Source organism: Fundulus heteroclitus, chromosome 12, assembly GCF_011125445.2.
Source record: "Fundulus heteroclitus isolate FHET01 chromosome 12, MU-UCD_Fhet_4.1, whole genome shotgun sequence".
In the NCBI taxonomy this organism is placed as follows: Eukaryota; Metazoa; Chordata; class Actinopteri; order Cyprinodontiformes; family Fundulidae; genus Fundulus; species Fundulus heteroclitus.
This window is the reverse complement of record NC_046372.1, coordinates 24,230,322-24,248,820: the sequence shown is the minus strand read 5'-3', so window position 1 is coordinate 24,248,820 and position 18,499 is coordinate 24,230,322. Positions and strand designations below refer to the sequence as shown.

The 18,499-nt window shown below is 41.0% G+C and overlaps 1 protein-coding gene across 1 annotated transcript in view; it reads right to left on the bottom strand.

The window, feature by feature from the left end:
• Positions 1-11,727: 11,727 nt before the first annotated feature.
• LOC105928158 (protein FAM102A) overlaps positions 11,728-18,499 on the bottom strand; it is a 45,648-nt gene continuing 38,876 nt past the window's right edge. The window contains exons 7-12 of the mRNA XM_036144332.1: positions 18,058-18,212; positions 16,821-16,931; positions 15,889-16,084; positions 14,974-15,095; positions 13,730-13,799; positions 11,728-12,649 (exon numbers count right to left, since the gene is read on the bottom strand). Of these exons, the coding sequence (XP_036000225.1) occupies positions 12,604-12,649; positions 13,730-13,799; positions 14,974-15,095; positions 15,889-16,084; positions 16,821-16,931; positions 18,058-18,212 (700 nt within the window). The 3' untranslated portion in view covers positions 11,728-12,603. The remainder of the gene's footprint in view (positions 12,650-13,729; positions 13,800-14,973; positions 15,096-15,888; positions 16,085-16,820; positions 16,932-18,057; positions 18,213-18,499) is intronic.

Below are 18,499 nucleotides of genomic sequence, written 5' to 3'. Positions count from 1 at the left end.
CCCTCTCTTTAAGTCTCTGTTCCTTCATAAGTACGTTATGAAGTGACCATGCATTGCAGGGAAAGTAGCTTTTCCATGCAGGAAATCCGCAGATATGCCCAGCTTGTTTGGAACACTCGTTTGCAATGTGACAGGAAACAAAGCAAGCGTAGAGTCTTAAACCTTCAGACAGGGAACAGGCCTAAGAAAAGACACAAAGCCAGTTCTCCAGTTATCCAGCAGACCAAAAGGTGTGTGGACAGGCTGCCACGAAAGCCTAGGCAGCCAGAAGATGGTCAACTCTTTTACAATGCAAGATCCCAAGGTCATATTGGTAAAAAGTGGAACCATTCCAAAGAAATGATCACAAAGAAACACTTTGAAAGTATCTGCCGAGATTTTCTCACCGAGTTTGTCGCATGTTTAACAAGATTAAACGGCGAGCTGATCGAGTCCAAAGCAACCACGCAACTTATCATGCCTCAGCTTGATAAGGTCAAAAATAATTTCTAGCACGGTTTATTCTGTTTTAACCCTTTCTTATTATTCTAGGACTTACGAAGTGGAGGTTAACCAACAGTTTACCACGGTGTTTAGAATTTGTTTTGTATTGTTTTGTTGTTTTTGTTTTTCCTTGGGTTGGAATTTTGGTGTATGTCTAAATATTTGTGGCACATCCAAGGGATGGATGTCTGAATATTTTATAGTTAGGGACAGCTCCCTGCCCAACATGCCTTAATCCTTCCAAGAGACACGCTTTCCCAAGGAACTGAACTTTCAATGACTAACCTCTCGTCCACAGGAACCTTTTGTCATTCCAGATCATGGCGTATGGACTTTTGGTAAATCAGAAAATGGAGAATTGGATCTGCCGTTTTCTGATTTAAAGGGGGGAATGTTGTGATATTGCCGCCAGGATCATCAAAATAATTGATCTCAGATTGAATTCTGAACAGTAGAAGGATCACAAAGGAATTCCACTCTACCCGTAACACGAGACTCTCAAGGCTTGGACGGCCCTTTTTCCCAGCAGGAGGTCAGCGGAAAGCTGTGGAATTCTGAGGAAATCTGCTCAAATCGGACTGCCACCGGTTCAGAGAACGTGCTCAGACCAGGCCTACATTCCCTCCCCACGCTGTGATTAGCCACATCATGCTGCAAGGCTAAACGCTAGCCTGCCAAGAACAAAAGCAACAACTTCCTCCTTCAACACCCCTTCTGTGAATGGCCAAACTGAACAGAACTGACACGAGAAAAGGACAGGTTTGGGTAGCGGGCTGAGGGTGAAGAAAAGGTTTATTAGGAAATGTTTTGTAAGCCGTTTTGTACACATGGTGCTTTAGAACAAAAGGCTAACAATATAGCATTGTTAGCATTCGGTACCATGTTAGCGCCCAGCGTTCGCTAGCCAACATGCTATTAGCCTTGCTAACATCCGGTTTCGGACATTTCAAAAGGAGTCCGTTTTAAAGCATAAAGCGTAACTGTTCTGCTCCGCCATCCTCCGATGGTGTTATAAGCTTTATTCCTGCATCAATATGGTATATTAATGCCGGTTTTCAAGGCAATCTTGGCAACTTTATGTTGTAACCTCTTAGCCACCGAGTTGCCACAGCGACCCCATGCGCCCGGAGGGAGAATCGCATTAACAAACTCGGTCGTAAGGGTTTAAATGATTTTACAGGATAAACAGTCCTCAGAATATTATTTCAACAAATAATGTTTTGTTTAACTTGGGCTTTGCATTGTGAATGGATTGAAATACATGGCAGATGTTTTAACTCCACTCCATGCTTTTGAAATCAGATCTGTAGTTAACATGGATTCAATGAATTAATCTGATTATGATCAACCACTTTTGTTTGTCTTTTGTTTGTTTTTGCATGTAAATAGTTCATTAGCTTAGCTTCTTTTTATCTTCATTTTGCTTAGTAGTTTAGTTAAATTTCACTAGCCTAGTAGAGAGGATTTATTAATCCAAATATTGTGTTAATTCAGATAAACAACATTACATAGTGATGTTCTCTGAATGTTCATTTTATTTCTGTTATTAAATTCTTGGACTTGAAAAGAAGCTGTCACTCCTTTATATTCTATGTGTGTGCAGGTTTTGCTGTTAAAAGATCGCTAGTGCTTGAATTCACCCCTTTCAACCATTGTCTTGATATCAGCTTAAGAGCCGATCATCACCAGACAATACTTAACAGACAGAGAGTTATTTATGAAACATTAAATAACTTTAAACAGTGTATAATTGCACAACAGTTTTAAACCTGTTTGTTGCCTTTAAATGTTAATGTTGAAGTTTTTAGTCCAACTTGTCTTATTTATCTGACCTGCTGCTGGTCCAATGTAAAGAGCTTGCCTCTGTAATGCTATTCTTAACTCTGTGTGTTTTATCTTTCATGTGCAGCACTTTGAATCGTGTTGTTACTGAAAAATGCTTTATAAATAAACTTTCCTTGCCTTGCGTCACATCATCCATAGAGGTGAAGGTAGATAGAGTCCAGCTAGCATCACTCCATCAATGTGGCATTCTAACTAGCTGATTGGAATATGTCCCCTCCAAAATGAACTCAAAGGCATTTTATATTCTTAATTCATCCCAGATTCTTATCGCGTTGATGTTTTAATGTGATTTATCTTGTATCCCCATTCAAAGGCAAAATCCCCCAAAAGACAAAAAAGAAAAATGAGAAATCCACATTTTATGTAGAAAATGATGCATCTCCAACTCAGCATTATGATGTTATGGGTGTTCCCCGCTCTGCTGTTTTTATGGATTTAATGTAAGCGATTAGTTTCTGTGTTTTACAGGAAACTTTGCAGCACAGAGTCTGACGTGTTCCCCCGGAAACATCACACATCTGTCCCGATTCGGTGTAACCATAGCCCGCTTTAAAGCTGTCAAAGAGTCCGCCTCTGATCAGGCCTGCCGAGGCACGGAGGTGTTCCTACATCAACGGCGAGAGCGAAAACATCCAAGCTGTCATCGTCTCAGGGTGTTAACCACGGGTCTGGTGTGAATCAGACAGAAATCACTTTCAGTGCCTCGCACAAGTGTTCATACCTGCTGATTTTGTCACGCTGCACACCACAAACACCAGTGGACTCGATTTGAATCTTACTGTACGTGACAAACCCGACTGTCAATTGGAAAGAAAATCCTCCGTTGTTTTATTCTAAACCGGTCTGCTGTCGCTCTGACTGCATGTTTAGGCCTCCGTCAGTCATACGGTGCCCCTGTGACTCCAGTAATGAGTCACTTCTCAGGGAAATTGCTGGCATTGGAGGTAATTTTGGGGGTATTGACAGAATACAGCCTTTCTGCTGATGTTCTTGTTCAGCTTTTCAGCCTGCAGTCCACATTGTATCTCTCCCCCTCAACGCTCCAGTTTTTCACCACGACTCGGTACTGCAGGAAAATCCATTTTGGTTTTCTGTCACCATTGTCCCCCGGGTTCCCGCTACCTGTTTTGTACTTTCTCTATGATTGCTGCACACCGACCTGTTTGCTGCCTGAACCCGGTATCTGCTTTACAGTTACCAGGCATCCAGACCCACCACACCGTTTGTCAAAACATGCTTAACTTAATACAGGACTGTCTCAGAAAATTAGAATATTGTGATAAAGTTCTTTATTTTCTGTAATGCAATTAAAAAACATGAAATGTCATACATTCTGGATTCATTACAAATCAACTGAAATATCGCAAGCCTTTTATTGTTTTAATGTCGCTGATTATGGCTTACAGCTTAAGAAACCCAAATATCCTATCTCAAAATATTAGAATATCGTGAAAAAGTATACTAGTAGGCTACTCAACTAATCACTTGAATCGTCTAATTAACTGGAAACACTGCAGGGTTTCCTGAGCCTTGAAAAACACTCAGCTTGGTTCAGTAAACTAAATCACAAGTATGGTAGTGGTTAAGAGACGACATCAGATTCTCACAGTAACTGGTGTACTGACCATGGCATTACTGTCCTTGATTGGCCTGCCAATTCCCCTGACCTGAACCCCATAGAGAATTTGTGGGCTATTGTGAAGAAGAAGCTGAAAGACACCAGAGCCAACAATGCAAATGAGCTAAAGGCCGCTATTGAAGCATCCTGGGCATCCATAACACCTCAGCAATGCCACAGGCTGATTGCCTCCATGCCACGCCTCATTGATGCACTAATCTGTGCAAAAGGATTCCCAACCAAGTACTGAGTGCATTAATGGACATTTTCAAATGTTTGATTTTGTTTTGCTGTTATAATTTTTTTTTACTTGGTCTGCGGAAATATTCTAATATATTAAGATAGGATATTTGGGTTTCTTCAGCTGTACGCCATAATCAGCGATATTAAAACAATAAAAGGCTTGCGATATTTCAGTTGATTTGTAATGAATCCAGAATGTATGACATTTCATGTTTTTTAATTGCATTACAGAAAATAAAGAACTTTATCACAATATTCAAATTTTCTGAGACAGTCCTGTAAGTTCATGCATGCTCAGTATGAGGGATTGCTGCAAAGCCATCAACAATGCAGACGACTGTCCACTGTGGCTCTACGCTCTTTCAGGAGGAGTGAATGCTGCTTGGAGAGACTTGATGCAACCTGCTGGGTTTCCTTAGAGAGGAAACTTTCTCACCAACCTGGAGGATCTGATGGAATCTGACTTTGTAAAGAGACTTGAGATGACACGATTGGAATTGGCGCTATAGAAATAAAATAGAATTGAGTTGAATAAAACACATTGATCTTTGTGTCTGTAAGGGGGACAAATTTTGAAAAGCATCAAATGAAGATATTTTGCACTAATATTTAAAGGCTAAGCGCTCTGCTGGGACCATCCACATTGACATCTGTCGTGAAATCCCTCGCCTCTGTGCCAGCCTGCAGAGACAGCTGCAGGATCCTGAGGAAACGTATTTCTGGTAGCGACGCTATTCAGAGAAGTCCTCTTCTCTTTGAGTTCTCAGAACCGTTTGGGCGAGAGTGACTGAGTGAGCAAACGTTGACCAGAAAATGGGTTTAAAAGCGTCTGCTTTTTTCCACTGTCAGCAAATTAAACTGAGATGGGAGTGAGGCAATCGTTGTTGAGCTTTCATCCCAAAAAGCACGTTCACGTGTGTCCAGATCAAACCGAGAGATTAAACAGTTCCTCCCTTAGATCTCCCGACTTTCTCTGAAGGATTTCCAAAGAATAACGTTTTGCATCATTTATCAAAAAGGCTGCGTTTCACTGGGTAGAACCACACGTCTCAGTGTGAAGACTAAGCACGGCGGATGTTTCACCCGCAGCGTCTCAGCAGGTGCAGCGGAGCTTTAAAGCCTCGGATTGATGCAGGAAAGTGAAGCTCCAGTTTATGCAGATTTACACGTCTCAATAAGATGCGTTGACACTGTAGGTTTTCTCCAACTTCTTATCCTTGTCCTCCGTAATATTACTCTTAATTTTTACGAAGTGCACAGTTCTAAGGCTCAATCCAGATACCCTTATAGAGCAGCAAGGACTCTTCAGCCAAAGCAGAAGTGCGTCAGCGGTCGCCATGGTCAGTGCTGTACGTAAGGAAGGAGGTAGGAAAAGGAGCCTAAATGCTTCCTCCCACGGCTAGTTTAGCCTAGGAACCCCGCGATGTCTCGTACCGGTGCCAACAAGCCTTAAGGTATCCCACAATCCTTTATGTTAGATGATGAATCAGCACAGCCCCTCACAGAAATCAATGACAACGTCCGGAGAGAAGAGATCGGTACTTTGTAGTTCATGTTCGGAAGGATGTAGGCCCAGATTTGACTCTCGTTTCTGTTATGTAATGACGTCGGAGTTAAAGGCGAATTCAGCACAGCAGTCTGAAGCTCCTTTCCTCCCCATGATAGAGTTCTGACTGTTGATCTAATGAAAGGTCAAGGAACAGGAGCTAGGAGCTGTTATTTATGGGTATTCATATTGACAGTCTGAGGTTCTGGCCTTTGACGGTCAGTCTTTGTTTCAGTATCTTGGGCTTCATCTGAATTTGCCTCTGCCTGATGACGACAGTGAACTGGGGGGTATCTCCTCCCAGGGCATCATGGAGCTCCTGGACAGCCTGAGGTCCGACCCGGTGCTGTCACACTGCAAAAACAGAACTTAAAATAGGTAAAATGTTCTGAAAATTTGTGTATTTGTCCTTAGTTTGAGCAGGTAAATAAGATGATTTGCCAATGGAACAAGATTGTTGACCTTAAAATAGGAACAACTCATCTCCATCATCTTATTTCAAGTGCAGGATGTGTAATTATCTTATATTAGGGGTCAAAATACTTATTCCATTGGCAAACAATCTTATTTACCTGGTCAAATCAAGGACAAATACAAAAATTTTAAGAACATTTTACTTATTTTTAGATCCGTTTTTGCAGTGCGGCTGGACCTGAACGTGACGTCCCGGAGACGTTCTGTTGGGTTTAGGTCAGGACCGCGTACCGGTCAGTGGTGTCGGTTCCTTCATCCTCCAGGACCGGACTGCAGACTCTTGCCCCATGAGGCCGGGCATCATCATCATCCACCAGGAGGAACCAGGACCCGCTGCTCCAGGATTAGGTCCAGCAGGATCCTGGTACCTGGTAGCTCTAATTTTCACATTCATGTATTTCTTTCACCCCCACCAACACCGTTAGAACTCCACGGCACATCTCTTCACTTAAATAATACCGCCTTTACTTCAGCTTAAAATATAAATATAGCCTTCAGCAGGGGTCACCACGTAGCCCCCCCGAGGATCACATATGGGGCCCAGGATCCTGTTCTAAAAATAAGCCCAATCCACCAGTCAGCTGCATGTAAAACTTTATCTTATTCCGTCACTCTTCCTGTTTATTCACACTTGCATTTCTATAGATTTAAAAGACAATATCTATAACCTAGCATGAAAAGCATGCGTTTATTTTACATAAAGTTATGGTGAACTCTGACTCTTCTAGTTCAAAGTCAGTACAGGAAGTCCTTCGTATGACATCACCAGTAGCTCTCAGTTTCAAAAAGGTTGGTGACCCCTGGCCTTTATGATTAATATAAAGTGAGGTTGGCACATATTATACTCCCACTGATTACGAAAGGCGTCAAACGGGTGTGGCAGCAAATCATGAAGTATGAAAATACAGTTTAATCAGATAAGGTTAAGTTATACGTTTTTCTTGTTTAACCGTACTCAACTAAATCATTAATTGGCTATAATCAACATTTGCAATTAATGATGAGAATTTACCCCAGAAATTACTCTGAATATTCACTAACCCAGTTTTCTGAAACAGAGCACAGATGTTCATTTCATGAACACCAGAACAGCGCCCTCTAGTGCTGACCTGACCAGATCATATATATATATCTATACTATATATATGCTTCCGATTGGCAAAATTATCAGACAGCATGGGATTAATTTCCACTGTTATGCTGATGACACTCAGCTATATTTATCCATAAATCCTGATGAATCCAATCAGTTACTTCGACTGCAGTCATGTCTTGATGACATCAAAAGCTGGATGACTTTAAATTTCCTGCATTTAAATTCTGACAAGACAGAAGTTGTAATCTTTGGGCCAGAGTCTTAAAAAAATAAAGTTCTTAATCAATCCCTTAATCTGGATGGCATTAACCTGGCCTCTGGTAATAAGGTAAAAAAAATCTTGGTGTTATTTCTGACCAAGACATGTCATTTAAATCCCATATTAAACAGGTTTCCAGAGTTTTCTTTTTTCACCTCCGGAATATCGCCAAAATTAGAAACATTCTGTCCAGGAGTGATGCTGAAAAACTAGTCCATGCATTTGTTACTTCAAGGCTGGACTATTGTAATTCTTTACTATCAGGAAGTCCACAAAATGCAGTTCAAAGCCTTCAGCTGATCCAAAATGCTGCAGCAAGAGTTCTGATGAAAATCAACAAGAGGGATCATATTTCTCCAATTTTAGCTTCCCTTCATTGGCTTCCTGTTAAATCAAGAATAGAATTTAAAATTCTCCTTCTAACGTATAAAGCCCTTAATAATCAAGCTCCATCATATATCAGAGCTCTGATTACCCCGTATGTTCCTAACAGAGCACTTCGCTCTCAGACTGCAGGTCTGCTGGTGGTTCCTAGAGTCTCTAAAAGTAGAATGGGAGGCAGATCCTTTAGCTATCAGGCTCCTCTCCTGTGGAACCAACTCCCAGTTTTGGTCCGTGAGGCAGACACCCTATCTATTTTTAAGACTAATGTTAAAACTTTCCTTTTTGACAAAGCTTATAGTTAGAGTGGCTCATACCCTGAGCTATCTCTATAGTTGTGCTGTGATAGGCTTAGGCTGCTGGAGGACATCAGGGTCTAATTTTCTCACTCTACTGATTTCTACTGTTCTTCAGTCTACTGTTCTCCAGTTTTGCATTGTATTACATTGAAATGACTGTCATCATTTCAGCTTTTAACTTTTTGCTCTCTCTCTTTCTCTTCATAGTAGGTACACCTGGTCTGGCGTTCTGTTAACTGTGACATCATCCAGAGAAGACGGCTCACCCGCTACTACCATCTAATGTAGAACAGATTACTAGATCAATGTGTGCTTCTGTGCTTTTTTGTGTCTCTTGTTGTGTCTCTGTTCTGTCTTCTGTAACCCCAGTCGGTCGAGGCAGATGACCGTTCATACTGAGCCCGGTTCTGCCGGAGGTTTTTCCTTCCCGTTAATGGGTGGTTTTTCTTCCCACTGTCGCTTCATGCTTGCTCAGTATGAGGGATTGCAGCAAAGCCATGTACAATGCAAATGACTCTCCCTGTGGCTCTACGCTTCCCCAGGAGTGAATGCTGCTTGTCGGGACTTTGATGCAATCAACTGGTTTCCTTATATAGGAAATTTTTGACCAATCTGTATAATCTGACCCAATCTGTATAATATGATTGAACTTGACTTTGTAAAGTGCCTTGAGATGACATGTTTCATGATTTGGCGCTATATAAATAAAATTGAATTGAATTGAATTGAATCAACGATCCACAAGTTTAACTGAATTCATTTAAACTGAATAAAAAGCGTTTCACTTTTTGCAAAATGCTATTTAGGCTATTATACAAAGATCACCATAACTGGGGTAAAATTTCACTTAATTACTTCAGATTGTTATTTTAGTTTAGTATCACAAATCTGTCACTTGGAACTTAAAAACAGTAAGATAAGTTTAAAATCCAGTTTGTGGTTAACCTTTCTGAATAAAAAAAAAGTTTTCAGGAAGATGTCTAGTCTCTTCAAACTTCTAATTCAACAAATAAAGTGCATCAAACGGTCAACAGCAGGATAAACTACTTGCTAGGCTGCATTACAAAAATAAATAAATCAAATAGAAGTTTTTACTTTTTACGCCATATTTAATAAGTCGATGAGACAAAAAAATGTTTCATTCTTCTGTTTATATCCTATTTTTTTATTTACATTTACACACAAATGTAGGTGCCACAAATGACTGGAGGGTCCATCTTTGTTTTATATAAACTTTAGATCAAACCACGTTATTATAAAATCTGTTAGAATCATTTAAAAGAAAAAAATAAGCTCAGAGAGGAGAGGTGTGAGCATAGTTTATAACAACCTCCAGAGGATTTATTGCTAGGGCGCATTACAAAAAAATAAAAAATAAAGTACAAGTTTTTAATTTTTATGGCATATTTAATGAGTCGGTGAGACAAAAAAAACAAACAAAAAAAACGTGTTATTCTTCTGTTTTTTCTATTTTCTATGAAACCAGCAAAAATGTCGAAACTTTAATGTCAGATTACCTTGTGTCCACCGCCCTCTGCTGGTGGTTGTCTAGAATTACAACTAGACCGGAGTCAATCATAAACTTAAACATTTAAAAGGCTTTTTAATTGTTCCAAGTTTCTTTACAGATACCCTACAAGAAATTAAATTGAAAAGCGACAAAACTAAAATATTGTATTATTCTGCTTTTCTTGTCATCTAAATAAATATTAGAACTAAATATAAATCACTCGGATTTCAAAGACGATCAGACAGATGAATGTGGATTAGCATCTTTATTGTTTAAAAATCAATTCTGCACAAATAAATATTGTGGGGAAGAAAAGGGCGAAAAAAATACTATCTGGAGACAGGAAGGTCAGCTCCATCTTTGTTTTCTATAAACTTTTGATCAAACTACGTTATTTATCAAATCTGCAGAGGATGTATTGCTATGCCGCATTACAAAAAAATAAAAATAAATAGAATACAAGTTTTTACTTTTATACCACATTTAATGAGTCATTCTTCTCCTTGTCCTATCTTTTATGAAACCAGCACAAATGTTGAAACTTTAATATCAGATTACCTTGTGTCCACCGCCCCCTGCTGGTGGGTGTCTAGAATTACAATTAGCTTGGAGTCAATTATAAACTTAAACATTTAAAACCCTTTTTAATTCTTCCAAGTTTCTTTAGAGACCCTACAGCAAATTAAATTCAAAATACACATTAAAATATTTTATTATTCTGCTTATCTTGTCATCTAAATAATAAATATTAGAACTAAATATAAATCACTCCGATTTCAAAGAAGACGATCAGACAGATGAATGTGGATTAGCATTTTTATTGTTTAAAAGTCAATTCTGCACAAATATATATTGTTTGGAAAAAAATGGAGGAAAAAACAAAACTATCTGGAGACTGAAAGGTCAGCTCCATCTTTGTTTTCTATAAACTTTAGATCAAACCACGTTATTATAAAATCTGTTAGAATCACTTAAAAGAAAAAAATAAGCTCAGGGAGGCGAGGTGTGTGCATAGCTTATAACAACCTCCAGAGGACAAAAAAAAAAACTAAAACACTTAAATAAATGTCTTAAAAGAAAATAAAATGAGGCGGTGACGTAAACCAGAACAGAGACTAAGCTTTCAGTGGTTCATCCCCAAAAGTGAGAAAAACAAAAACATCTGCAACACGACGCTGGAGAGGCTTAAAACGAGCCGCGTTAACGAGGATAAAATGTTTCTGGTGCTTCATATATGATAATGAAAGCAGAAGATGGAATTTCTACTCTAAGGACTGTTTTTATTTTAAAGCTTGAAATATAATTAGAAAATCTCTCAATCAAAAAAACAAAAAAAAAAAAATGCCAGAAAAGTCTTAATTTTTTAGAAAGTAGAACCAAAACGTTGGCAGCAGCATTTTGAGCTTTTATGAGCATATTTAACAACTTTTCACAATTAGAACATGTGGATTTTAATCCTCCAAACACAAATAGTGTCAATCCTCTCCAGGAAGTTGGCAGATTAACTAAAAACTGTAAATCCTTCAGCGACGTTTACTCCAAATTTTCCCTTTTCCCAGAAAACGTCAGCGTAAACTCAGGAACCGGGTGCAGCGTCGCTCCACCAGGGGGCAACGGAGAGCTCAACGGAGACCTTTCTCCCCTGCAGCTGGACCCAACGAACAGGCAGAACGGATCCGGACGGGTTCTAGGCCGAGCGGAACCCAGAGCTGATCCGGGTGGCTTTCAGAACCCAGTCCTTCATGGAACAACCTTCTCTCTCCTCACCGTCCAGCACTCCTACAGCCGTGGTCATGGTGCTTCGCGGCTCATTGGAGAGAAACTTTACAGGCAGCTTCCCTGATCCACAGGGAGAAAAACGCTCATCATCGACCCTCAGAGACTTTTAGTGTTGGACGTGGTACATTCTTCTAATCTAATGAAGGTGTTTTTTTTATTCTGCTTTAGTGAAACGTTGCTGAAACCCGGGTTGCTTTTTTTTTTTTTTGGGCTTCAGTTGATGAGCGGGAATCCCAACCAGCAGGATTAATCAACCAGATTTCTAATAACCCATGTGACCCGTGTGTTCAGTAAAGTGAGACATTCTGCAGTCACGTTTTCACCCGTCTTCACAGAAAAAAAACTGACAAAAACGGTTCAGATTCAGATCACGAGTAGAAAAAAAAGCTTTCAGTTTATAGTGGATCTGTCACTTTAACAGAAACAAACTCTTTTATCATCCATCCAGCCGTAGTTCACCCACAGGGCGTCTCCTACTGGGAGCATTCAGCTCAACTTGTGATTCGAGCCTTTCCTCCATGATTTAAGGAGGTAATTAGGAACGTGAGAGCGGGAACTTTAAGGTTGCTTTAAAGGCAACGAGGTTTACAGAACAAAGTGTGCAGAAAGTGCCAGAAAGAGTAAAAGATTAAACTGTGAATCTGCGGCTCGAGCTGCAGTCAGACCTTCAATATTCACCCTGAACGGGTCAAACCCAGCTGCACTCTTCATTTATTTTCAGCTTAAAAATAACAACAAGAGGGTTTTCCCGTCTGCAGTGGAAGGAAAATGAAGGAGGAGGCAGCCTGTTTTCCTATTATAAATGTCAGATATTAGAGCTTTATCAAACCTCTCTCCGCCTTTAGTGATCACATCCACCTCTAATCAGCTTCAGCCTCTGGTTTAACAGAAGGCTGGAGACAAACGGGGGATTTCTGAAACGTGTGCATTCCCTACAACGACACAACGACACAGCTACAGCAGAGCAAGGCTGCGTGAACCGGACATAAAGTGCAAACGGACGTGGTTTTCCCTCTCATGGCGTCAGACCGGCTGAAGCTCCAGTAAAACCAGGGAGGAGCTGAGCGGCTCTAATGGCTCTCGATCACCACCGGCTCGTAGCCGCCGGCAGAAACCCTGCAGGGAGAGGAGAGGGCAGAGCGTCGTCCATCAGGAAGCACGTCATAAACCTTCAGCAACAGAATAACGCTGCTGAAGACGCCAAGCAGCAACATGCACGATTCAGAGAAAAACAATCTCCAAGGTGCTTGCTCTTTTTCCAAATTAAAATTCCAGACTTTTTTTAAAAACTGATATTTTTTCCCCCCCAAGACCTTAAATTGATGTGCTTGTATACTTGTGTGCCTACTGCCTATTCATTGGTTGAGATTGTACAAACTGTTTATTAGAAATGTTAATTTTTATAGGCTAGTATTCAATGAATAAATGCATTATTCACAGTAAATTATGCTTTTACTGATGAAAACGTTTCAAAACATGAAAATCACAAGTACATGAATTTCACATCAAACAAGTGTTTGATTCCATTAGGCTAATACAGTACATGACCAGTTGGTAAAATTATAGTTTTATAGCCTACCTTCCTATTTTTCATTTCACAATGCCTTTGAGCATACTGTAAAATTCTACCATACATTTTTTCCCATACTTTATTAAGACTTTCACACAAAATTCAAGATTTTTCAAGGTCTGGAAAACAGTGTTTCAAAATTCCATACTTATTAAGACTTTCAAGATTTGCGCAAGCACCCTGAACTGGGATTTAAACCCAAAGAGGGAAAGAAAAAAATCTGCATTCAGGCTTTTCTTCATTTAACTCAACGTTCCTGAACGTTTTCTGACTCAAAATCCAGAAAATGTTCAAAGGAACAACTAATGGACTGAAGCTTTTAGAGAACTGGGCCGATGTAAAAATCTGGAAACAAATATTTTCTCTTTTCAAGAACGTTTCCAGAACCTCTTTAACGAGAACAACAAAGAGATTTGTCGCCGAGCTCAAACCCGTTAGAACAGATTTACACAACAGCTGCGGCGGCCGTTAGATCGTTGGCAAACTGCTGAGAAACCAGACAGGAAGTGGTTCAGTGTCGCAGGAGCGGTTAAAGAAGCGGCGTCAGCGCAGGACAAACACGCCCAGATGCTCCATGCTGACCCACACCTGCTGTCTGACAGACGGTAGAACAGGGAACGTCTCACCTGCTCCCCAGCCGGATGGCGCTGAGCGCGGTGGTTCCATCCCTGCTGACGAACAGCCGCAGGTTGCTGTCTGCAGACAGAGAACAGGAGAACGTTACTGGAGCTGTAGTTTTCTAACAGATGTGAGGCATTGCAAAAATCAGAAACATTCTGTCCAGCAGTGATGCTGAAAAACTAGTCCATGCATTTGTTACTTCAAGGCTGGACTATTGTAATTCTTTACTATCAGGAAGTCCATAAAATGCAGTTCAAAGTCTTCAGCTGATCCAAAATGCTGCGGCAAGAGTTCTGATGAAAATCAACAAGAGGGATCATATTTCTCCAATTTTAGCTTCCCTTCATTGGCTTCCTGTTAAAATCAAGAATAGAATTTAAAATTCTCCTTCTAACGTATAAAGCCCTTAATAATCAAGCTCCATCATATATCAGAGCTCTGATTACCCCGTATGTTCCTAACAGAGCACTTCGCTCTCAGACTGCAGGTCTGCTGGTGGTTCCTAGAGTCTCTAAAAGTAGAATGGGAGGCAGATCCTTTAGCTATCAGGCTCCTCTCCTGTGGAACCAACTCCCAGTTTTGGTCCGTGAGGCAGACACCCCGTCTACTTTTAAGACTAATCTTAAAACTTTCCTTTTTGACAAAGCTTCTAGTCAGAGTGGCTCATGTTACCCTGAGCTACCTCTATAGTTATGCTGCTATAGGCTTATGCTGCTGGACGACATCAGGGTCTATTTCTCTCTCTCTGCTGAGTTCTCCTACTGCTCTCCAATCTGCACTGTTTGTTGTTATTTCATCTTTTAACTTTTTGTTCTCTGTCATTTTTCTCTTCATAGAAGGTACACCTGGTCTGGCTTTCTGTTAGCTGTGACATCATCAGGGGAGGCAGATCATCCTCTATTACCATCTAACATAGAAAGTACTCCTGGGTCAATGTGAGCTTCTGAGCTTTCTGTGTCTCTGCTCTGTCTTCTCTAAGCCCCAGTGGGTGGAGGCAGATGAGCGTTCACACTGAGCCTGGTTCTGGTTCTGCTGGAGGTTCTCCTCCCTGTTAAAGGGGAGTTTTCCTCTCCACTGTCGCTTCATGCATGCTCGGTATGAGGGATTGATTTTCGCAAATAGAATTTCAGGGCATAAGTGTTAGTTGAGCGTTGCTCGTTTATATTGAGGGTCTAATTACCTCTCAGACAAACAAGAAGCGTCTCTAAGCTCCTGTAGCTCGCTCTGCACTGACTGACCCCCCCCGTACCTTCAGTGTTGTTGATATCCGCAAAGTTCTGACTCTGCACGATCTTCTCCACGATGTCATCAGCATCCATACGGGTGTCGTTGACCCAGGTGGGGTGATTCTCCACAGAGTCCTGTTTCCTCCTGAAACACAGTCAACAGCAAACGATGCTGACAGAAACCTTTTCACCAGGACTGCTACATATCAGCATAAAATGGGATTATATGGATGTAAGTGGCGATATTTGATAAAACAAACCAATAACTGAAAAGTGTTCTTTTCCCCGGACACCCGGTTGTCCATCCCGTAGGACAATAACGATATATATATCGATCGATAGACATGTGGTGCGATAAAAAGTATAAACTAAATAAAACCAATAAAAAGCTCAATCGAATAACACTTTTCCTTCTATTTGCATTCTAGCAATGTAGGTTAATATTACATCATTACATCCTCCCAACCAATCACAACACAGACCCAGGAACCAAGCTCCGCCCCCTTCAAAGAGTTCAGAGAGCACACGTTCTTTTTTCTTTTTTAAAAACTTGCAGTTTTGGTAAAAAGTTGGTTGAATACAGGGTTGAGTTTGAATTCAGAGTTTGAGTTTTTTCTAAAAAGTCATTAAGGAACAGCTAAAAACATCCAGAGCTGCACTTGAATTTGTCGATATGGATCGATATGGTTTCTATTTTATCTGCAGATTTTTCTGAAATCACACAGCCCTAACTTTCAGCTACCAGGAAAAAATAGGTTATTCATTATTTATATAAACAAGTGCAAATAAAAAAATCTACCTAGGTGTATTCTAAATTAAAAATGTACTGCCTACATTGTCTATCAGTGCCGGGTCATGTGGGGCTGAAATAATTAGCATTTCTTTACACTTGCTTCCTAAATGCAGAAACCAAACTGCTCTCGTCTCTCCATCTGTACCTGGGGGGTCGGTTTGGGGGCAGCACAGGCCGGGGGGGCCGGGGGGGTCTCTCCGGACGTCCGGCGTCCTTGTCGCCCTCTGGTGGCGTGTCGGCAGAGAAGCACAGGCCTCCGGAGGCGCTGCTGCCCGTGGAGGTGTTCCTGCGATGCGTGAGGTCAGACAGGCTGGAGGAGCAGGAGTGCTCCGTGCTGTAGCCTGCAGGAGGAGCAGGAGGAGCAGCAGGAGCAGGTTAGCTATGCAGGAGGCACTGACAGGGAGGTCTGCAGGAACTAGGAACCAACAGAAGCAGTGAAGGAGCAGATTGGGGCTTTTTTTGTGACACTTTGATGTCAAACTCCAGCCCTCGATGGGCGGCGTCCTGCAGAACCAGGTCAGACTGGAGCTTCAGAGCCCGGGTATTAACCCTTCACAGCAAACTAATTTCTCTATCAGACGGAGGTTTAACTTTCTGTTACGGCATCGCTATGAGATTATGGCCCATACTTTAACTAGGCCATTATAAGCCAATCAGAGGTGGACGTTCTGGAGTGTTTTGGATCGCTGTCCTGCTTCACAAACCAAAGGACGTTCCAGGTGGATTTTCTGCTTCAGGGTTTAAAGCGGTTTTCATGCTTTGACATTTAAACTGTAAGGAGTTTAAAAAATAACTTAAAGTTGTTTAGAAACTCAAAAGTTTTTTTTTTTTATTTGCCATCAGCTGTGGTGTTTGAGTCAGAAATTCAATGAGGAATCAAAGATGAAGGGAATCAGTTAAATTTAGATAAAGGTAATTTACAGAACAAGTTCTCCACTATTGGTTGGATTTTGTTTTTCCAGAACCATCCAGACCTTCTTTAAAAAAAAAAATCCATACATTTCTTTTTAAGGCCGCACAGCAACATAAATCTGAATCGTCCATGAAGACGCAGCAACGCCTCGGACCTGAACGTACCTGAGATTTTGCTCTGCTGGCTGGCGTAGCTGGAGTTCCTGGAATGGCCGGACTGGAAGACGTCCGCCGGACCCGACTGGTTCTGATTTGTGTCGGAGTCGTCCAGCAGACCTGGAGACACCAGAGGAAGCAGAACGGAGCAGTTAGCCGTGCGTGGGCGGGACGAAGGCGACAGATCAGCTCCAGCCGGTCGTTGTTTACGCTCACGCCAGCAGGAAAGCAGAACTGGATGTAATTTATGGATCTGGACCGAGACCTGGCCCGGTCCAGCTCTGACCGCCCTGTTAAAATAATCACTCCTCACACTGCAAACAGGGAAGTAAAAGTACAGTTTTCTTAAAAACGAGTGTATTTTTCCATGATTTGAGCAGCTGAATAAGACTATTTGCCAATTGAATGAGTATTTTAACCCTAAAATAATATAATTGGATAAACTGCACTTGAAATAAGATGATGGAGATGAATTGTTCTATTATAAGTGCAAACATCTTTTTCCATTGGCCAATAGTCTTAGCTGCTCAAATCAAGGAAAAATACACAAATTTCAAGAAAAATTTACTTAATTTTTCTTCCCTTTTTGCAGTGAAGCTCCTCATTAAAATCCTGTTTGACTTTTCAACAGGATCCATTTTCTAAGGTTTCAAACTGAAACAACAAAACGTTTCCAAGCACACTGAAAAATATCTTGTTCAAATAAATCAGGGTAATAATCACATTTTACCTGTTTGTATGCCATCTTTGCATAATTTCATGTTAAATTAGAAATCCTTTGGAGAAACAGGGATAAATCTAGTTAAAAAAATATTTTATTGAATCCTAATCCAAGAAGAAATTACTAAATTAATCCAGTTAAATCCCTCATAACATCTATCCAAGCTGAGCTTAACTCCTGAGAAAAACGTCTGGTTTTAGATTAAATGCAAGATTGAATAAAAAGTTGAAATGAATCCAACTTTTAGCAAATTCTTTTCTGCAAAAATAAGAAACATTAAGAATAAAAAGCTTTAAATAATAAAAACTTGCCATCTAGGAGATGTTGATGCCTTATCTTAACGTACATCTTTGTACCTTGTACAAAATTCCTTTAAAAATTTCATCAGATTTTCCACGGGAGTCAAACCCTCGCCCACCCGATGCTGATCCAGAGGCCCAGTTCTGCTCAAATAGAGCATTTCACCGACCAAAAACAAGTTTGTGGGCTTTACTGAAACGTGAGGCTTTGAAGGTGTGGACCCACCCGAGCTGATGATGGAGGGCCGAGGTTTGGAGGCTCGGCCCAGGGAAACCCCTCCAGCCGGGCCGCTTCCCTCGGCCGTCCCCTCCCCCTTGCAGTCCAGCTGCAGGGTGTGTTCCCGTCCCGGGATGGAGATGGACTTTGCTGTGCTTGGAGGGCTGCAGTGGGGGGGGGAACAATGCGACAGCTTTATCAGTCTGGCAGAGATGAAAGGAGCAGGAAGTTCTGGTACGTTTGGCAGATAAGATGCTCTTCACCGACCGAAGGAAAAAACGAGTCATTGTTTCAACAAACGCCTGAAGATTAGAAAAGTTTTCATCCTTTCGTTACAGAAAAACCTCAAACAGAACGCATCAAAGTAGAAAACCAGAAAGACTGAACCAGTTTTCATTTGATTAAAGCAGAAAAACATTTACTGGATCACAGAGTCCACTTTTTGTAACAC